General features: G+C 40.5%; 1 protein-coding gene across 1 annotated transcript in view; it reads right to left on the bottom strand.

Moving 5' to 3' along the window:
- Positions 1 to 21,564, bottom strand: part of LOC124864947 (voltage-dependent T-type calcium channel subunit alpha-1I-like) — a 58,353-nt gene that overhangs the window by 8,451 nt on the left and 28,338 nt on the right. The window contains 2 exon segments of the mRNA XM_047359889.1: positions 9,934 to 10,071; positions 15,627 to 15,773. Of these exon segments, the coding sequence (XP_047215845.1) occupies positions 9,934 to 10,071; positions 15,627 to 15,773 (285 nt within the window).

The following is a 21,564-nucleotide window of genomic DNA, read 5'->3' as shown; positions in this document are numbered from 1 at the left end:
ACAATAAAAAACCTTGCCAGATTATAATTTCAAAGGGGACTTTTCAGTCCCTGAGTGCACACAGTTGATAAACAGATTAAAACAAAAAGTTTAATTAAAAGAACAACAATAAGAGCAGCTTTTAACTGACAGCCATAATACTGAGGCCTTAAGAAAAGCACAGAAAAAAAAAAAAAACTTTCAGCTTAACTGAAAACAAATAAAGGGGGGCGGACTGCCACCCATCCCAGTTTAGAATACCAAGGTAGCCCCAAATTATAAAGACTAAGAGGTGGTTTTAGAGGACGTGGTAAAAGAAGTTAAAAGAGGAGGTGACAATGTGGACAACATGGAAACTGTCCAACTGGACAACCCAGTGAACAATGACTAGAGTTGTTAAAGAAGTAATCTGAGAGTAAAAGATTTTGTAGGCAAGCATTAGTGAGAAACAGGTGCTTTAAAAATCATTCTATGGTGTTATACTACCAACAATATCATGATAAAATGCAAAAGATTCATTTTACAGGGAAATAATTCCATATTTGGCTCAGATTGTGTGCATTCTTGATTTTTCCTCTTTGAGAGAAGTTAAATTTCAGCTCTGTGAAACGACCTTGACAAAGAGGTGCAGCTGCCTGAAAACAAAGATAAAACTTCTGCAAACAGCAGAAGCCTGTCTCTGCTGAAAGGTCTGAAAAAATTGTAACTCTACCCTGCATGTGTCAAACTCAAGGTCCGCGGGCCAAAACCGGACCCCAGAAGTTTAGTGATTCTCTAGAAGTAGAGCCTTTTAATATGGTGATTGTGTGCTTGAATGTTATTTTGTCAATCAATAAGCAGTTTTGTTTACATTCTGCCACAATCTGCCTTTTGAAAATGTTTTGAATCTTGCTCTTTATGTATAAAAAAAAAAAAGAAAGAAAAGAAAAATTGGCTAAAGTCTGCAGACATAAAATGAACCTGGATTGAAGCTCTAACTAAGTTTATTTAATCTGAGATCTTCTCCAAATGCAACAGTATATGTCAGTCTACATGAGATACTAACAACTTCACCTACTGATATAATATAAAGATGTGAGTGAATATGTGAAACAAACAATGATGAAAGTTTTTCAACAGGTGATGCTCATCCAGGAGGAAGACAGTGTTCCTAGGAAATGCAGCTCATTCATTAACAATCATTTTTTCTCCTATAGGTGGAAGTTTTGCTGATTAATCATAGGCTGGATCTATGAAACATTATGTGCACAGAACAAATGACCAAGGTTCTGACTGACTTATGAACCTCACTGACCTGACAATGATAACATGACACCCAACAGACAACACCTTTAAGGTGGACCCCACTAAGACCACCTTATTGATTCTTGGTGAATAAAAAAAAAAAGAATTGAAGCGTTCAAAACAGACCTTGTGGAAACAAAAGGGGTTATGAGGAAACAATGTGCATTTTAAGAATAATAGAAGTCAAATTATGTTCAAATCTTTGCAAATAAAAATTACTCTGACAGAGAAATAAGTAAGTAGTGTGTGAATGTGTGTGAATGGGAATGACTGATTTCATTGTAATGCATCTTTGAGGGACATTAAAAGCGCTAATAAAGGTCTGATGTTCTGATGATCTTTGCCAAATTTATATCTTAATAAGGTTTCCAGAATCTTTTCCGAAAAATCATATAAAGATAGCAAAGGTTCTACCTGTATTAAAAATACTGATAACTATAGGAAAGTTCATAGATCTGTCTTCAATTTTTCCTAATTCTTTTACAAACAGGTTATTTAAACTTTCATGTGGCCAAATGTCTGTGTTTGACTTTCTGTTTTTGTGAAATAAATGTCTGTTTCATGTTATGTAAAAATTAGAGTCCTCAACATTACCATAATAATATTAGGTCAGTTCTCTATAGTAAAACAAAAAGATTTTAACAGATGTTTAGACTTTTTCCAGTCAGGTTCAAAATGATTGAATTAGACTCAAACTTAACATAAGATTAAATTAACCTTAACAGAATTACTGGACTGGACTGAAATAGAGAAAACTTGAGTTAATTGAAACAAACTTTAGTTACTTGAACTAAATACAAAGCTGACTGAAACTGTATGTTGTATCTATAAAACTGGGTAAAACAAACTAAGATTATAAGATATAATATGCCCTTCATTTTTTGTGTTCATCAGTGAGTGAGTTTTTATTTTTTATTTTTAATAAGAACTAAACCAAACATTATCTGAAGAAATAGCAAAAAGCCGAAAAGACTTAAAAGATACCCCTCTGACAGATGGAGAAACATTATTTGTAGACGGGTCTTCCAAAAAAGATGAGAAAGGTAAAACAAAAACCGGATATGCTGTAGTGACTCTTAATAAAGTACTAAAAGCAGAAGCACTCCCTTCACACTACTCAGCGCAAGCTGCTGAGTTAGTAGCCTTAACTGAAGCATGCAAATTAATGACAGGAAAAAGTGCAACAATATACACTGATAGCCAGTATGCATATGCAACAACGCATACTTTTGCACAACATTGGAAAAATAGGGGTATGATTACCTCCACTGGAAAACCTGTAACACATGCAGCACTATTAACAGAGCTATTGCAAGCAGTCCAACTGCCAAAAAAGCTTGCAATATGCAAATGTGCAGCACACACCACAGGAACAGACACTGTGACTAAAGGCAACGCCTTTGCTGATAAAACTGCTAAAGCAGCTGCAGAACAACAACCAAGTAGTCTTCTCCTAGTAACAATGGAACTAAAAGATGAAACGTTACTGGAAATGCAACAACAATCACCCCAAAATGAAATACAAAAATGGCTAAAAAAGGGAGCTCAACTTAAAGAAGGGATATACACCTGACCAGAAAATAAACCTATCCTACCAAAAAACCTATACAAATGGGCAGCAATATCGAGTCATGGAGTTTCTCATGTCTCGAGAGGAGGAATGGTAGGATTAGTGAACAAAATATACACAACATATGGATTTAACTCTTATTCAAAAAAATTTTTGTAGAACATGTTTGATCTGTGCTAAACACAATGCACAAGGGAACTTCAGACTAAGTGGGAAGGTCCCTATCAGGTGTTGTTGACCACTGGAACTGCAATTAAGATTGCAGAAAGAAACTCATGGATCCATCTGACACATTGTAAAAGAATAATAGAACATGACTAAAATAAGTTTCTTAATAGCAGTGTATATTCTAACCATCATAATTTGTGTTGTGGTCATAGCATTGTGGTATCTGCTGTAGCATTGTGACTTTTCAACAAACCTACAGAGGAAAGTCCGGCTACAAAGGGAATTGTAATTATAGTTTACAATTGTCTCAAACCGGTGAAGATCTCCACAACTCTGTTTAAAGGTGCTTAGGAAAGGTTCCAATCTATAAGTAAGATGTACACCCCCACACACAAGAAAATAGTGCTAGTAGCTGGAATAATCTCAGTGGTAATTGTAGGAGCTATTTTACTATGGGAACGTTTTTACGAAGAAAGAAAAGATTTGAGTAAAAGACAAATAAATGTTAATTCCTGCCCAAATGATGTAGGCATCAGAACCACAAAACTATGTGTACCAATACAAAAAACCACTACAGTAAAAATACCCTGGGGAACGCTTGGAACAGCACGTGATGGCGCAAACAAACATGCCGCATTGTATAAGAAGTGGGAGTGGTATTTGACCTATGGAGATGTGCAATGGTGGAGTTGGAAATACTTAGTAGCAGAAACAGGACAGGACTGGTCTGATTGGTCCACAGGTCCAGCAATTAAATGGAGAAGACAATTGACCCTGATAAAAGATGAAGGAGGTCTAACCTTGACTGTAATCTCCCCCAACAACACGGGATGTACAGACTTTGTGGCGGCACCATATGTAGATTCTAGCCAAGGCCAATATTACTGGCAGATTCAAATATGCGTTAAAAACATTACTGAGCCACTTGCGGTAATACGGCATGATGCAGCCACACCTGAAAACAAAACAAACAAATGGCATATGGGGCTAAAACTATTAGTGGAGTTCAAGACAGAACCAGTAACCCCAGATGACTGGTTCAAAATATCTACAGGAATATCTAAAATAGATAACAACTGGCTTTTAATGGCAGAACAGGCTGCCCAGGCAGCAAAAACAGATTGTGTAGTATGCATGGGAGCCAGACCCCTGCTACAAGTGGTTCCCTCAACGTTGACAGAAAAATGCCTAGTAGAAGTAATGAACAGCACAAGACCCTCGACAAACTGTACTATGTGGGATAAGATTTATCCTTTGACTACCGCCGAAAAACAAAAACCGATGTTTTCAAATAAGGTTGCTCCAGGAAATTTTTCCTGTATAAACCGAACAGGTGTGGGATCAAACATAAGCAGACTCAATAAAGATCAATGTCACTCCATCATAGCAGTAGGTGTCAGCTTTAAACCTAAAGCACGCAGCGACATCTGGTGGTGGTGTGGAGACGATAAACTGTATGACAGGTTGCCATACAACACAACTGGATTGTGTGCATCAGTGTCATTAATATTTCCCGTGTCTGTTATTCCACTCTCAGTAGCAGATTTGTTGGGTACAGTAGCCAGCATATTTCCACACACCTGGAAAAATAGAGAAAAAAGATCAGGATGGAGTAAAGACGACCCTACTTATATAGATAGCATAGGAATACCAAGAGGAGTTCCTGATGAATATAAGTTAGCAGATCAAGTAGCAGCAGGTTTTGAATCCACCATATGCTGGTGGTGCACAATAAATAAAAATGTTGACAGAATAAATTACATCCATTACAATGTGCAACGACTAGGAAATAAAACTGAAGAAGGATTCTCAGCCATCCATGAACAATTGTCAGCTACCTCTTTAATGGCTTTCCAAAATAGAATTGCTGTCGATATGCTCTTAGCTGAAAAAGGTGGAGTATGTTCAATATTTGGGCATCAATGTTGTACATTTATTCCAAATAACACCGCAGCTGATGGGAGCCTCACCAAGGCCCTGGAGGGCCTTAGGTCACTTAACAGCAAAATGAAAGATCATTCTGGAGTTGACACCACAATGTGGGATGGGTTTGGAGAAATGTTTGGTAAATATAAACAATTAGTGTTGTCTATCCTTATGTCAATAGCAGTCTTTGCAGCTATTCTCACATTGTGTGGATGTTGCTGTATTCCGTGTATAAGAGCTTTGTGCACTCGCATAATAACCTCTGCTATTCAGCCAGTCAAAACAGAAATGTCAGAGATGTATGCCCTCCTGAGACCTGAGGAGACAGAAGGAGCCAGTGATGATGATGATGATGACCAGGAAGAAGAAGAGACTTCTCTGCATTTCCCTGATCTGTATCTTGACCCTGACGACAATTAGTTGTATACAGTAAACTTAAAGACCTCCTGCTACTTTTTTAATGACATGTACAGATAAAACACACCATGATGTCTTAACTGAAAATCTGAGAAGAAAAGGTTAATGATTGATGTATCAAGTGTTTAAAACATTTATAAAGAGGAGGAAAATGTTAGGGTTAATTAATGATTATATATGTTTTAACTTTAATAGAAGTGAAGCTTGCTGTTCAGAGTGATTATATCTTATATGTACAAGAGCTGCAAGATAGAGACAGGATGTTCTAGAACATTCTGTCGGTGCAGCTGTATCCAATCTTATGAGTGTGCATCCCTCCCTTTTAGTGGTTGGAGCATTTTGTAACCAGGGCGTTTTTTCTCTTATCTCTTATCAATAAAATGCAGAGGGAGCAGAGGCTGTCTTCAGAGTGTGTTTGGAGGATTGTAATTGAGCAGCCTCTGAGACACTCTCACCTGCAGGTTAAAATGAACTAACTTCTCTGTGTCTTTCTTTGTGCAGAATTGTGAAAGTGTTTGGTGTTTAAACCTAACAAGGCCCCACAGAATCAAACGGTGTTCCGAGAGAAGCCGGTGGAGAAGCTGTTTCGACAAGCCGAGTCTGGAGGAAAGACTACGGCCGCAACCGTGTTTACGGTATCGAACAGCTGGTCACCTTCTGATCGGGAGAAACTGAGGAAGTTAGCGGGAAGCTAACCTTTGTTCACAGAATGAACGCACCTTCGGATCGGAAGAAACTGAAGAAGTTAGCGGGAAGCTAACTCTTTGTTCACGACGGATATCTTCTTCAAACTTCGCCCTTGGACAACATTCCCTAAACAGGTTCAGAGGCTGGGTTTTGGGCAGATTAACAGATTGGTTTAGGATGAAATGATCTAAACGTTTTCATGTTATGAAGTTTGTTTTGTGGAACTCGGCTATCTTGGTGCTAGCATGCTACCTGTAGCACACAGGCCGGTTCGTGTTCTTTGTATGTTTTGAAGCTAAGATAAACTTTATTCAAAGGGTGGTTTTAACCAGAACATTGCTCATAACGCGCTGTCAGCGCTTATGCATTTTAACCCTGGTATTTTAAAGGTGTGTGTTGATTCTGGCGCTAAGCTATCTCTAGCTTAGCACTTTAGCTAGCTTCTTTGTTAGCACAACGGCCAGCCGGTAAGAACCCGTGTGCTAGCATTAAGGCTAGTCAACAGAAAGGTTGTTAGTTTTCAAGCTAGTGAATAATAGTCCCTGAACATCATTTGCTAGAGTTGATAACTAAGTAAACACCATTAAGCCCCATTTCTCCAGAAAGATTTGGCTCTTTTCCAAAATACTCAATAATATTTCTTCAAATATTATTTTAATAAATAAAGGCAGTTAATTAGACACCGTTGAGAATTAGTCGTCCAGGAGGTTGGTTTATTCAGCAGATCATTATTTAAAACATTATTTTATTAAAATAATATTTAATCTGATCTTGCATTGTGAAGGGTTGTCTAAAGGTTGCTGATTATTTTCTAAGTTAGTTCCAAAACTAACTTAACTTCACTTCCAGATTCTTCAAGATAATCCTTGGTTCTCAAACATAAACATTGCATGGTAATGTTGCATCACTCTTTTTGGTCATGATTTCTAATCATCTTTAATCAACTTGTTTATTTTGTACATAGTCCATTAGTCTTCATTATTCTTTAATTCTGCTTGGTAGTTTAGTTGGATTGTTTTAGCATAGTAAAGAGTTTGTTGATTGAAATATGTTTGACTTTGAGTTGACTTATTTTTGTTAATAAATTCTTGTATTTTAAGAAATTGTGTGAATTCATTCCATTTATGTGCAGAGTTTATGTTGTTCAATAATGCCTGAGCTCGTCTCACACCTTTCTATTCTGTCCTAATACCATCGCCGTAATGGGGCTGGTATTCACAGGACAATCCTTAACAGACCGGAATATTATTTGGTAAAATATTAAAATATTAATATTAAAATATTAGTATTTTATATTAAATAATATTCTCAGATTCATATTTACAACATTACAAAGAAAAATGATAAGGGACAGAGATAGTGGGGCTGAAGCGGGGGCACAGGACAGGTGTAATTACCAGAGGGGTAACACTGAAAAAGGTGAAGTATAACAGATAATTTCTTCACGGTGAGACTAAGTCAAAGGGTGTATTCACACTTGCCACTTTTGGTCCACTTTAAACGGACCAGAGTTTGTCTCCCCCTTTGGTCCGGACCTTTTGTGCAGGTGTGAATACACTCAAGCGAACCGAGACCTACTTTTTGAGGTGGTTTCGGTCCGCTTCCACTGGTGCGGTTCGCTTATGGTCTGAATACAAACCGGCCCCGAACCAACTACAAAAAGCGTACGTCTCTTTGGTCATAAAAAGCCACCGTAGCTGGTAGCAAAGGTGTGTGTTGTAAGGTAATACCTGACAAGCTGTGTGTTGCTTAGCAACGCTACTGGCATGTTGTGGGTCAAGGCACGTAGAGAAAACGTCGGCGTTCAGCACATATTCTCCGACGGGGTTCTAAAATTATAACTGGAACGTCTCAAAGTCTGTGTTGAATGAGCTGCTCTTCAGTCTCACATTAATATTGCAGCTGCAATAACGGCATAAATATGCAGAACAGAGGTGCTGCACGCAGCACGTCTACAGATGTTTTCCTAAATTTCTGGGTCTGTGCTCTGTCCCGCCGCCGTCATTTCTGTCCAATGCAACAATGATCGTCACCCGCGTGGCTTTGTTTACAATTAATAGTTCACTTGCAAAAAGTACAATGTGAAAACAAACCGTACCAAATGAAAAAAATAAAGTTCGTTTTGGTCCGGACCACACAAGCGGACCAAATGACTTTCCTGGTGTGAATACACCCTAAAAGCGTCTGTAAAGATTTTGTTTCTTAATAGTTTCAATTGTTAACATTTGCAATCAGCGACTAAAGCAGTAGGAAATGGGAACAGTTATGCTACACCACACAGTGTAGCTACCAATTGTGCTAAGCTACTATCTTTCTGATTAACACTAATGGTTGGACTAGAAATACCTGTTAATACAATAATGACACTGCAAGATACAGCTTTTGTTTTGTCTATGCCAGGTTTTACCTTTGAAAATCTCTGGGCTTTTCTTTTGAAGGCACGTTTTTCCTTTGGTCTACCCAGAAAGACCTGGTAGTAGAACGATTTATGAGTGGCAGCTTTGCATGACTGGGAGCAACATTGTGTGTTGCAGCATCACAGTGCCAATCCCACTATTAAGGTGGTAGAGCTTAAAATTACCCTTCAACTCCAATAAAGTCAAAGAAAAGCTGATAAATGTGCTCTTCTAATCAACAAGTTAGCTAAAATCTCCCAAAATGCACAAAAAACTACTCCAATCGCAAATAATTTTACTAAAATCCCTTGTAATACACAGAAAATACTCCTATATATAGCAGATGTTTTGATATCTTAAAGCAAAAGCACTCCACTGTCTACCTGAATTTTCTCATCAAATGTGTAAGTCAGCCACACAAGCGGACCAAAGGACTATCTTGGTGTGAATACACCCAAAGAAAACACGGCATGAGAACCGGACAGGGCCATGACTAAAGGAAATATGGTGCAAGGATTTATTCATGAGATGATCTGTGGTGGTTAGAGACTGTGGGCTCCTCAAAGACAAGATATTTCGTCCTCATACATACAAAGCAAGAGATAAAGAGGCCCTTGGAACACAATTTTTAAAGAAAAAATATCACTATTGAGCCAACAGGATAGTCGTAGAAACAAAACAAAGCAAAGTAGATGTATTAGTTAGTTTGTAGCCCAGTTCCATTGGTCTTTTTCTGAATGTATGTACCTGACTTGAAATCTGTATAATTCGATTGCCTTGAGACAAGTATTGTGAATTGGCACTATAGAAATAAACTCGGATCACTCGGATATTCAGATTGACAGGGGCCCTTTTCTTTTGTCTTTTGTAGTAACAGTGACAGATAAGGAAACTGGTTGGAAAGCCCCACCCCAACAAGATGCAGAAAACCTTTCTGTGCATTTATGACTTATTAAGGTTTATTAAGGTTTACCTTTACTGAGGTAAACTACATAAATTATTAAATGTCCAAAGAAATCACAAAAAACCATTAAATGAAAAAAGGCTGCAACTGGAGTTGCATATTCTAATTTATTAACTCTCTCTCTCCCTCTCTCTCTATATATATATGTTAACAGTCAGTTTTTTTAACCACAGTCAGAATAAATGTATCTTTAAAAAAAACAACCTTTAAGCAGGTATAAAATCGACTTTATTTTATTTCTGTATGAACAATGTTTTTTTCTTTTAGGTGTAATTGGAAAATCATAATTTCTAGAAGGCTTGAAAACAAGTTTTAGATTTGAAGCAAACATTTTTGATCCCACAGAGGGTTTTTACAAATGATTTGTCTTGCACAAAACTATTTTTTTTAGGGATTTGTCATATTTGCATCTGCTGAGTACACCCTTATGATATATATATATATATTTTTTTTTTCTAAAACTTTGCAATTACTTTTCTTAGCTTCATTGAGAGGTGTATTGAATTGAATCTTTTCCTTTATCTCCATCAGTTCAAACTCACCTTCCCTTCTTGCATCAGCAACAGGTAGCTGGTATGTTCGTCCGGGCTCAATTCATCAGGGAGAGCAGGAGACGAGGACTTATCCGAGAGTTGCACCGACTTCAATGATGCCTGCTCAATCTCTGCCATTCTGATCTGCTGCAAAGAGTTTATTTCACTTACTGGTGCCTTTAAAAGCCAATGAAAGAAGAAAGAGTGATTGGTTCCAACATCCTGCAAGAACACAATCTCCAGTGCTCATCATGACCATTTGCAGCACTGGAGACCTCAATGTAGTTAATTTTTCTGCATGTAAGTATTAAAACAAACATGATCTTGCATTATTTATTTGTTTACTCATTAGCTCTAATAAACTAGCATAAGTTGCATAGACAAGACATAAAAAACCTCAACCAAGCTGAAATGAGATGCAATAGCTGTTGACAAGTCTGCAAAGAGAGAACGGTGAGACATTTCAAGCAGTACTTTGTAATCATCGAGTGAAACCACCATGTTTTCAGTTTTATAAAATGATATTAAAGCTTTTTCAAAACTATTTGAAACCAATTTTCTTTATTCGAAGATCATGCAAATCAGCTTATATGCTTTTACCTTATTGGTTACTCAGTCTTTCTCAGTAATATTTCAAACAAGCCGAAGCTGGATTTTTGGAAATGCTATCTGGGCATTCTAGCAATATTTATTTATGGAGGTATTGCAATAAATATTAATCGAGGTGCTTAAAGTGGGCTAAATGAAATTCAATGGAGCGAGGCTGCTTAGCCATGTATTAACGCGTGAATAAAGCGGCTCATAAAGCAAGATTCACTGCTGATATGTGCCAGTTAATCACCACTGCCACAGGTCCCAAAGAGAGACAGAAATGTAATGAAGCAAAGCAAAGACACAAGCACATCAAAGCGACTCATTAGCTCAAAGAAACACTTTACATCTGTACTGTTTTGTTTCATGTAGTAGCCACACTATATCTGTGACTTGTGCCTCATAGTTAAGCAATAAATGGCCCCAACAGAGACCCTTGCAAGTCATTAGCAGGTGATTTTATCGACACGTAACTGAAACTACAGCGTCCATGTTCTTCGCTGTGCCTTCGGGGAGAACCCAGAAGTACAATGGGCAGAGGGAAACTTTGCTACAACAGAAATATTGCTGTCTTTACTAACAAGATAGGGAACAGCAAACTGAAAGTAATCACTTCAGTACAAGCAGAGGGAGAAACAGCATTGTTCTATTCAACAGAATGGACTGAAAAGGAAAAAAAATGTGTCTCGTGACTAAACCACATGAGTCATACTAGCCAACACATACTGTTTGCTGTATCATATATGCTTTAACCCTGCAGGGGTAGTAGTCAGAAGATAATTTCTTACAACACACACAAAGATTAACAACAGCATTTATGAGAAATGCACTGCTATGATTACAAATGAAGCAATATAGAAGGATGCTGGTCTAAAGGAAGCATAAGGTCAATACATGAGGCTAAATGAATGGTAAAGGTTGAACTGTCACTTTTCAGGTCATCTCAAGGGCTCTTTACAGAGTAACATGATGAATTATTCTCTTCTAACATATATTAAGCCCAGATTTCTAGTGGGGCCTTTGTGTCACCTCAAAAATACATGTGTTTTGCAAACGTGTTCATAGCTCTTGATATTTGCAACCTCTTGCTGAGTTACAACCATTAAGTTAAATGTATTTAATCAGGATTTAATGCAATACACCAACAACGTAGTCCAGGATGACTGGGAAGTGAAAATGTCGGCATTTGGACGCTGCTTCCCTGGGTCAATACTTTGTAGAACCACCTTTCGCTGGTGGTTCTACAAAGTCTTGGCAAGTCATTTTGGGTATGTTTGTACCAGCTTTCCACATTCAGAGAGTGAAATCTTTGCCCAGTCTTAACTAGCTTAAACTTGCTTTGCATGGAGGGCATCTTTAACCATCAGTTTCAAGGCTTGCCAACTATTTTCAGTTGGATTTAGGTCTGCATATGCTTTGATCTAAACTGGATGTTTAGGATTGTTGTTTGTTGGAGGGTGAACCTCCACCCAGGTCTTAAGTCTTTTGTAGCCACTAACAGGTTTTCAGGATTGTCGTGTAAAAACTCTGATTCAGCTGCGATGTCCCTGCAGAAGAAAAGCATCCCAACTGCACTATGCTGCCACTACCATGATTCATTGTGGGGGTGGTGGGTTAAGCGTAATGTGCAATGTTGATTTATTTAATTTAATTTTGCATTTTGCAAGTAGACCATGAAGGTTAATTTTAGTTCCATCTGACCATAGCACCTTCTTTGATATGTTTGCTTTGTTCCCTAGATGGTTTGTGGCAATCTACAGGATTGTTAATAGCCTTTTTTCAATTATTGGTTTCTTCTTATCACTCTTCCATAAGGGCCAGATTTGTGGATTGCACTACTAGTAGTTGTCCTGTTGACTGATTTTCTCACCTGAACTTTAGATCTCTGCAGCACCTCCATAGTTACCATGGGCATGCTCGCAGGCTTTCTGATCAGGTGATTAGTGAGTGAGTAATTTTAACTTCAAAACTATTTTGAGAACTGTGGATGAATTTTCTTCCACCCAACACTAAGCCTCCTAACCCAAACCCGCTTGGATGCTTCTGCTTTAAAGCTGCTCTTATATAGCTTGTCGGCTTAAGAGGTGTTGGTAGGTATGCAGTACCTTTTTTCAGATGAAGGATTGGACGATGCTTTATGAAATATGTTCAATGCTTGCAATATAGTTTTATAACCTTACCCTGATTTATATGCCTTCACAACTTTATGCCTGACCTATCTGCTGTGTTCCTTGGTCTTCATGATGATGTTTGTTCACTAATATTCTCCAAAAAACCTCTAAGGCCTACACAGAATAGTTGTATTTATAGTGAGATTAAACTTACACAGGTGAAGTCTATTAACTAAGTAGGACTTTTCAAACGAATTTTAGCACAATATTTTATCAAGGGGAGTCAGAGTAAAGGGAGCAAAATACAAATGCTTGTCAACCATTTCAGACTTTTTACATCACACAGAATCAAGTTTATTGTTTTAATCTGATAAACTATGAACATTCAAGGGGTATGAATACTTTAGCAATGCATCGTATGCAAGTTTAATGTTCACGGCAAACTGAAGCAGAGCTATTCTGGATCAGATATAGTAAGTCAGAGACCAAACATACATAGCAAAAGTAGTGGAAGTGCTCATAGAGGAGAGGAAACATGTAAAAAAGAGAGAGGGAAGATTGATGGTCTGACAGCAGTTACAGACAGGCAGAAAGCGAAGCTGACAGGTGAGGAGGTGTAGATCCCAGTTACTTCCTCTGAGCTGACCCACTGCACTTTGCCACTGTGATAGACAACACTCGCACAGGACAGTATGTTTCTTAGTGAATGTTGAATGCAAGACTTTCCTGTTAACAAGACACCTTGGAATATAAACTCAAGGAGACTGTGGGTGGCCATGTGCATGCTCTCATGCAAGCATACAGTCATGAGGCATGGGTGCATTTGTGGTGTCGTGCAAAGGGGCCTCATTAATCCACTAAACAGCCATGCAAGATGGTTTTATCAGCGTATTTTCATGATAGTACTAGCAAATGCATCTTCCTGAGTATCTACATACACTGATTTGAAGTTTATTGCATATATTTGCGTTCATGAATGTAAATGTCTGTTATATGGGTTTCTAGTAGTAATGAAGGATGCATCCAGAATTTTCAGTCTGGGTTTTTGATGCAGCTGAAATTGGATGCTCTACCTACACACTAGTCCATTACACTCGGAATTCTGGCAGCTGGCAAAACTATCCATATTTGGCAGATACAGTAAAGTATCTATGAGGGCTGATATTTAGGTGTTACATTTTTGCTTTATTCTTTATTAATGCTCAAATGTAATACTAACAAGTTAAAGTTAATGTTTGGTAATTTTGCTCCTGGCGCTACATTGAGAAAGCATCTAATAACAGCTGTTTTAAATTTTCCTAGCTACACATAAAAAGTAGGTGCAGAACATCCCAAATCTTGCATACCCAGCAGATTTACAGTATATTAGGTTTCCTGTGTTTTATATCAATGAAATGCAACTAAAAGAACAATATTTTTGTCCTTTTGTTTCTGTAATAAAATTTTGTCATTTCAAATTCTGCTTTCCCTAACAACATAGCATTTGATTACACAAAAGCTGCTAAGACTATTTTTATTTCAAGCAAACACTAAAGCAATTGTATTTGGAAGTATACTCCAAGAAACTGCGAAGATCCAGTCCTTCTGTTGTGTGCTGAATGCAGTTGTCTGCCTGAAAAACCACAGCAGCACTGAAGAAAGAAGACTTCAGATTCACCTGCATCTCTCTAGATGAATGGTTCTCAAACATTTTAAAGTGTAACATTTTGCTCATTGTAGCAGTTCTTCACCAGGTGCATGAAGTTCAAGCTACTTGTTCTTCAGCCCTGTGTTGTTGCTTGAACTGTGCACATTTTTAAATACCGATTGGATACATGTCCTGTGAGTATTACAGTGTTCCATATTTCATTGACCACAATATAATTTTTTGAGATGGGTCTTAATCTGGCCCACATGACCTAAATAATTTAATTGCAGCCCTGGCTTTATGTTTAGGGTGAGTGTCCTTCATCCTTCTTTCCATAAACCTTGTCCAACATGGTTCTCCCTACTAAAGAGAAACATCCCCACAGCATGATACTGCCATCATCATGTTTTACAGTAGGGAAAAACAGGGAGATGTGGCTTGCTAGTTCCAAATGACATCATTTTGAAAATGTGACCAGAGCACCTTTTTCTATTGTACATGATTTGTGGAAAAAAAAGAAAGAAAATGTAACAAGAATAACAAATACCTCATATAACATATATTTCTTTATTTTATGGTTCATAAAAATGTAATTTTAGTTCTTCTTTTAGGTTGAAGAACAAAGAAAAATATAATTGTAATATGTCTTAATTTTAAATGATAACTAGGACATTTTCATGCCTAGTTTGAGGCCTAATGACAAAAACAAATAGAGGTTTTTTCCTTGCACCATTTTTGTCATTCTGTTGTTTAACATGAAAAACTGGTAAAATATGCTTTTTTGTCACTTTTTATTTTAAAACACTGTTCAGTTTTCTAGTATTTTAGGCCATTTTTACTAGGAGCCATGGTGCAAGGCCTGTGAAGTCATGTGTTTTTGGAGGCACTGGTTGCAAACACGCTTTATTTTTGGTCAATCAAGTTTTCAAAGGGGTTTCTATAATACTGTCCAGTACACTTTTTCATTAGTTTACAGTTAAAGCTGGGATTCCAGTGTGCTTGAACCAATCATGTTTTTGACTATCACCAAGAATATTTCTACAGTGAGCCTCGGTTACCCTCATTAGTAAAAGTAGCACAGTTTGAGAACCACAGATATAGATGTAAAAGCATTACGCTTGCTCTATCAGCCTGTAGATGTCTTGCAAGGCTAATTTTTTCTGCAAGTAATTTCATTAAAGGTGCTTTAATATTTTTAAACTGGTTGTGTTGTTTCTTACTGAGCAGTCTGCGTATGAGGTGTGAGGACATTTTGTTTTTTTTTGCTTCTATTCAGCTTTGAACATGTTAAGCCTTTCATATTTTCTTGCACAGCCTTGTCCAGGGTTGTGTACATATACTAAACAGTGTTTTATGTGTGTCCAGGGTGGTACCTCTTGCAGGTGGCCCTTGCAGTCTTTGCAGACAGGCGGAGAGGAGTAATGGTGGAAGACGGAGCCGGAGAGGTTGTCGATCATCAGCATCTCCCCTTCTATTGTATCCTTGATTAGGAGAGAAACGCTGTCCAACCACTGGCTCTCCTGGAACACATACACACACATACACACGCACACATACGGACAGAAACGCACACGGGACGCAGGCCGGCAGACCAGGATGCACGCAGGCGCAAACATGTGCACATGCGGACATGCGAGGACAAAAAACACGCAGGGAAATGCATACACCATTGAAAGGATTATTAAAGTGCTCGTTTGAACACGCAGATATGCTTTTTTATAAACGTTTACAAATTGCAACTGGTCATTCATGTAGAGTGCCTTGCAAAAATATTCATACCTCCTCAGCTTCTCTAATTCTGTTATGTTACAACTAAACATATCAATATATTTTATAGGGACCTTATGTGATAGACCAATACAATTGGTCTATAGCATAATTTTAAAGTTGAAAAGACACCGATTTAAATTTTTACGAATACTAATCGGAAAAGTTTAGCGTGCAGTTGCATTCAGCCCATCAGAGTCAATACTGTGCGGGACCACCTTTTTCTCTAAAGAAAGATCTAAGTATTTTGGGGCATATCTCTACCAGTGTTGCACTTCTAGACGCTTACATTTTTGCCTATTCTTCTTTGTAATAAAGCTCATGCTTAGCTAGGCTTGAGGAAGAACATCTAACTAATACATTTTAAGGTCCTGTCATATATTCCAAATTTGATTTAGATCTGGGCTTTAAGTGGGCCCTTCTAAGACATTATTATGTTTTGGTATAAAAAATTCCGTTGTATGCTTTGGGACAGTGGTCTGTTGGATGGTGAACTTCACCCTTAGTCTAAAGTCTTGCAGAATTCAAGTTTTCTTGCAGAATTGCTCTGTATTTGGCTCATACAGATGTATTTTTACTGGACGTCAATTAATTGCAGACATAAGAGGTATCAAAATAAAGAGGGCTGAACACAAAAACATGCCACACAAAACTATGCACTGTTTTCCTTTTGCATCACAATGATGCTTCATTTTGGGTTGGTCTGTAAAATAAAATCAAAATAAAATCCATTGAAGTTTGCGATTTTACTGTGACAAAATTTTAAAAATTGAAGTTAATTTAATAATAATTTTGCAAGGTACTTTTCTTATTGGCGTCTGCAATGATAAATGTTTATTGTCTACGCTGTCACAAACCATTTATACCGAAAAGGTATGAAGCAATTTGTTTTGCTACTCAAAGGCATTATCAGAGATTATGTACCAATCATTCTTTCATCATAATGAATCTTTTTTGTTTCAAAAAAATAAAGACAAGATACTCAATGATAAAGCTCTAAATGGCCATTAGTCGAGTAACATCTAATTTTGCTATCAAAGCTTTGGGCACTGAGTGTGGAGTAATTACGTTTGATATATCACCTCAATTAGGCTGTTCAATACCTTCTTGAAACAATTTTAGATTTAAGCATTTGCTATTTGCTCTGGGCATATTATAAGCTTTAAAGTAATTTAGCCTGAATCACTCTGGGGTTCTTTTTGTAGATTAATTTCTGGATAAGCATCTACTGTACCAGCAACAGAAAACTGCTTCAAGAACGAATATGTAATATATGTCTAGCATGCCTTACTATGGTTCTGTATTTCCCAATGAATTGGATGCATTGTGCCTTTAGCCAAATAACTATTACATCAGAAGATATTTCCCAAAAGATACTGTGGAAATAAGGTCACTCCTCTTTAATCCCTGAATAAGCCCATTTTCATAACAAAATTCTGCAATGGTGCTTATGGGACTATACTTAGATCTGTTATGCAAACATATCATCTCATATGACTCACATGGCTTTATTACATTTACTCATGACTTATGTTTTAAAAAAATGAGGGGGTTATGATTTCAAGAGCCAACCTACTGTACTGTGAGCTGTATATTACAGAAATGTGGTTGGTTTATCAAACAAGGCTGCAGAGCCATAAACTCCTAGCTAGCTTTAGCAGTCAGTATTAAAAAACACACTATTTTGCAGGCAGGCTCAATATAGTTTGCTGAATGTGTAGGTGGAAAGCCTAATATAAAAATAATGTTTGATTGACTGCTGTTGTCTGTGTACTGGCCCCCATTAATAACTGTATTAGTGGACAACAATAGGGCTTGTCTGACGGGACTGGAAGTTGAGAGCAAGAGAGGGGAGAACTGAAATTAATTACTGCCTCTATCTGACTGTCACGGGCTCAGCCATTATCTCTCCTCTCCTTTTCCTGGATGGTAATTGTGTGTGTGTGTGTGTGTGTGTGTGAACTTCCTGCAGTATATTGTTTGGAGTTTGTGGAGTACTTTAGCAATGTTTCTGCATAAAGCTAGAAACAATAAAAAGTCTTGCAAGAACATATCAGCTGTAAATGAAATTGGTCCCTTCCATTCATATGTCTGTCTTGCACTGACATGCAAAACCTTGGACACCAATCATTTAAACAAAGGGATTTTCAGTCGGTCTAAAGTTAACAAGTACATTTAAAGCAAGATTAGCTTTTTTCTTTTTTTTGTTTTTTTCCAATTTCAAAATTAAAAAGGGGAAAACCAATCATGCAAAATGTAAAATCTCAAATCTTGATACCCCAGATGATTTTTAGGTTCAAGACCCAAATTAGCCCATGAACTAAAACATTTTTGTAACTGTAAACTATGCTTAAATTTATTAATCCCTGCCCCAACATTCTGCAATAATAAGTACCCAAGTTGATAATGTATTAAAGCTCGTTCGTTCGTCATCTTCCGCTTATCCAGGACCGGGTCGCGGGGGCAGCAGACTCAGCAGAGACGCCCAGACGTCCCTCTCTCCAGACACCTCCTCCAGTTCCTCCAGGGGGAGCCCAAGGCGTTCCCAGGCCAGCCGAGAGACATAGTCCCTCCAGCGTGTCCTGGGCCGTCCCCTGGGCCTCCTCCCGGTTGGACGTGCCTGGAACACCTCCCGAGGAAGGCGTCCAGGAGGCATCCGGTATAGATGCCCGAGCCACCTCAACTGGCTCCTCTTGATGTGGAGGAGCAGCGGCTCTACTCCGAGCCCCTCCCGGATGGCCGAGCTCCTCACCCTATCTCTAAGGGAGTGCCCGGCCACCCTACGGAGGAAGCTCACTTCAGCCGCTTGTATCCGTGATCTCGTTCTTTCGGTCATGACCCAAAGTTCATGGCCATAGGTGAGGGTAGGAACGTAGACCGAACAGTAAATTGAGAGCTTTGCTTTTCGGCTCAGCTCTCTCTTCACCACAATGGACCGGCACAGCGCCCCCATTACTGTGGCAGCTGCACCGATCCGTCTGTCGATCTCCCGCTCCATTCTTCCCTCACTCGTGAACAAGACCCCGAGATACTTAAACTCCTCCACTTGAGGCAGGAACTCCCCTCCAACCTGAAAAGGATAAGCCACCCTTTTCCGGTCGAGTACCATGGCCTCGGACTTGGAGGAGCTGATCCTCATCCCAGCCGCTTCACACTCGGCTGCGAACCGCCACAGCGCATGCTGTAGGTCTTGGCTAGAGGGGGCCAGCAGGACCACGTCATCCGCAAAAAGAAGAGACGAAATCCACTGGTCCCCAAACCAGACCCCCTCCGGCCCTTGGCTGCGTCTAGAAATCCTGTCCATAAAAGTTATGAACAGGACCGGCGACAAAGGGCAGCCCTGCCGGAGTCCAACATGCACTGGGAACAGGTCCGACTTAGTGCCGGCAATGCGGACCAAACTCCTGCTCCGCTCGTACAGGGACCGGATGGCCCCTAATAAAGGGCCCCCGATTCCATACTCCTGGAGCACCCCCCACAGGGCATCACGAGGGACACAGTCGAATGCCTTCTCCAGGTCCACAAAACACATGTGAACCGGTTGGGCAAACTCCCGATCCCTCGAGCACCCTGTAGAGGGTATAGAGCTGGTCCAGTGTTCCACGGCTGGGATGAAAACCACACTGTTCCTCCTGAAGCCGAGGTTCGACTATCGGTCGGACTCTCCTCTCCAATACCCTGGCGTAGGCCTTACCAGGGAGGCTGAGGAGTGTGATCCCCCTGTAGTTGGAACACACCCTCCGGTCCCCCTTCTTATAAAGGGGGACCACCACCCCAGTCTGCCAGTCCAGAGGCACTGTCCCCGACCGCCACGCAATGTTGAAGAGGCGTGTCAACCATGACAGCCCTACAACATCCAGAGACTTGAGGTACTCAGGGCGGATCTCATCCACCCCCGAAGCCTTGCCACCGCGGAGCTTTTTAACCACCTCGGTGACTTCAGCCTGGGTGATGAAAGAGTCCAACCCCGAGTCCCCAGCCTCTGTTTCCACCACGGAATGCGTGATGGCAGGATTGAGGAGATCCTCGAAGTACTCCTTCCACCGCCCGATAATCTCAGTCGAGGTCAGCAGTCTCCCGCCCCCACTATAAACAGTGTTGGCAGAGCACTGCTTCCCCCTCCTGAGGCGTCGGACGGTTTGCCAGAATCGCTTCGAGGCCAACCGGTAGTCCTTCTCCATGGCCTCACCGAACTCTTCCCAGGCCCGAGTTTTTGCCTCTGCCACAGCCCGGGCCGCAGCACGCTTGGCCTCACGGTACCCGTCAGCCGCCTCAGGAGTCCCACAAGCCAACCACAGCCGATAGGACTCCTTCTTCAGCTTAACAGCATCCCTTACTGCCGGTGTCCACCACCGGGTTCTGGGATTGCCGCCACGACAGGCACCGCAGACCTTACGGCCGCAGCTATGGGCAGCAGCATCGACAATAGATGCAGAGAACATGGTCCACTCTGACTCTATGTCTCCAACATCCCCCGGGATCTGGTCGAAGCTCTCCCGGAGGTGGGAGTTGAATACATCCCTGGCCGAGGGCTCCGCCAGGCGTTCCCAGCAGACTCACTATGCGCTTGGGCCTGCCGAGTCTGTCCGGCTTTCTCCTCCTCCAGCGGATCCAACTCACCACGAGGTGATGATCAGTGGACAGCTCAGCCCCTCTCTTCACCCGAGTGTCCAAAACATGCGGCCGAAGGTCTGATGATACGACAACAAAGTCGATCATCGACCTCCTGCCTAGGGTGTCCTGGTGCCAAGTGCACTGATGGACACCCTTATGTTTGAACATGGTGTTCGTTATGGACAATCCGTGACTAGCACAGAAGTCCAATAACAAAACACCACTCGGATTCAGATCGGGGAGGCCATTCCTCCCGATCACGCCTCTCCAGGTGTCACTGTTGTTCCCCACGTGGGCGTTGAAGTCCCCCAGCAGAATAATGGAGTCCCCGGGAGGGGCACTATCCAGTATCCCCGACAGGGACGCCAAGAAGGCAGGGTACTCTGCACTACCACTCGGCCTGTAGGCTGAAATGATAGTCAGAGACCTCTCCCCAACCCGGCAGGGATACACCCTCTCATCCACTGGGGTAAACCCCAACACGAGACGGCTGAGCTGGGGGGCAACAAGCAAACCCACACCAGCCCACCGCCTCTCCCCGTGGGCCACTCCAGAGTAGAAGAGAGTCCAACCCCTCTCAAGGAGATGGGTTCCAGAGCCCACGCTGTGCGTGGAGGCGAGCCCGACTATTTCTAGTCGATATCTCTCGACCTCCCGCACAAGCTCAGACTCCTTCCCCCCCAGCGAGGTGACATTCCACGTCCCTAGAGCCAGCCTAAGCATCCGGGGATCGGGCCGTTGAGGTCTCCACCTTCGTCCGCCACCCAATCCTCTTTGCACCGGTCCCTCACGGTTCCCCCTGCAGGTGGTGGGCCCACTGGAGGAATGTATTAAAGCAATTTTCAAAAACACAGAAGATTAAAGGTTTATAGCTGGAAGTACAAGCACATTTTCAGAGAAAACTAATTGCAGCAATCTCATAATGTCAAA

The sequence above is a fragment of the Girardinichthys multiradiatus genome, chromosome Y (genome assembly GCF_021462225.1).
Source record: "Girardinichthys multiradiatus isolate DD_20200921_A chromosome Y, DD_fGirMul_XY1, whole genome shotgun sequence".
NCBI lineage: Eukaryota > Metazoa > Chordata > Actinopteri > Cyprinodontiformes > Goodeidae > Girardinichthys > Girardinichthys multiradiatus.
Note: the sequence above shows the minus strand (reverse complement) of the source record. Positions and strands in the feature narration are given on the sequence as shown.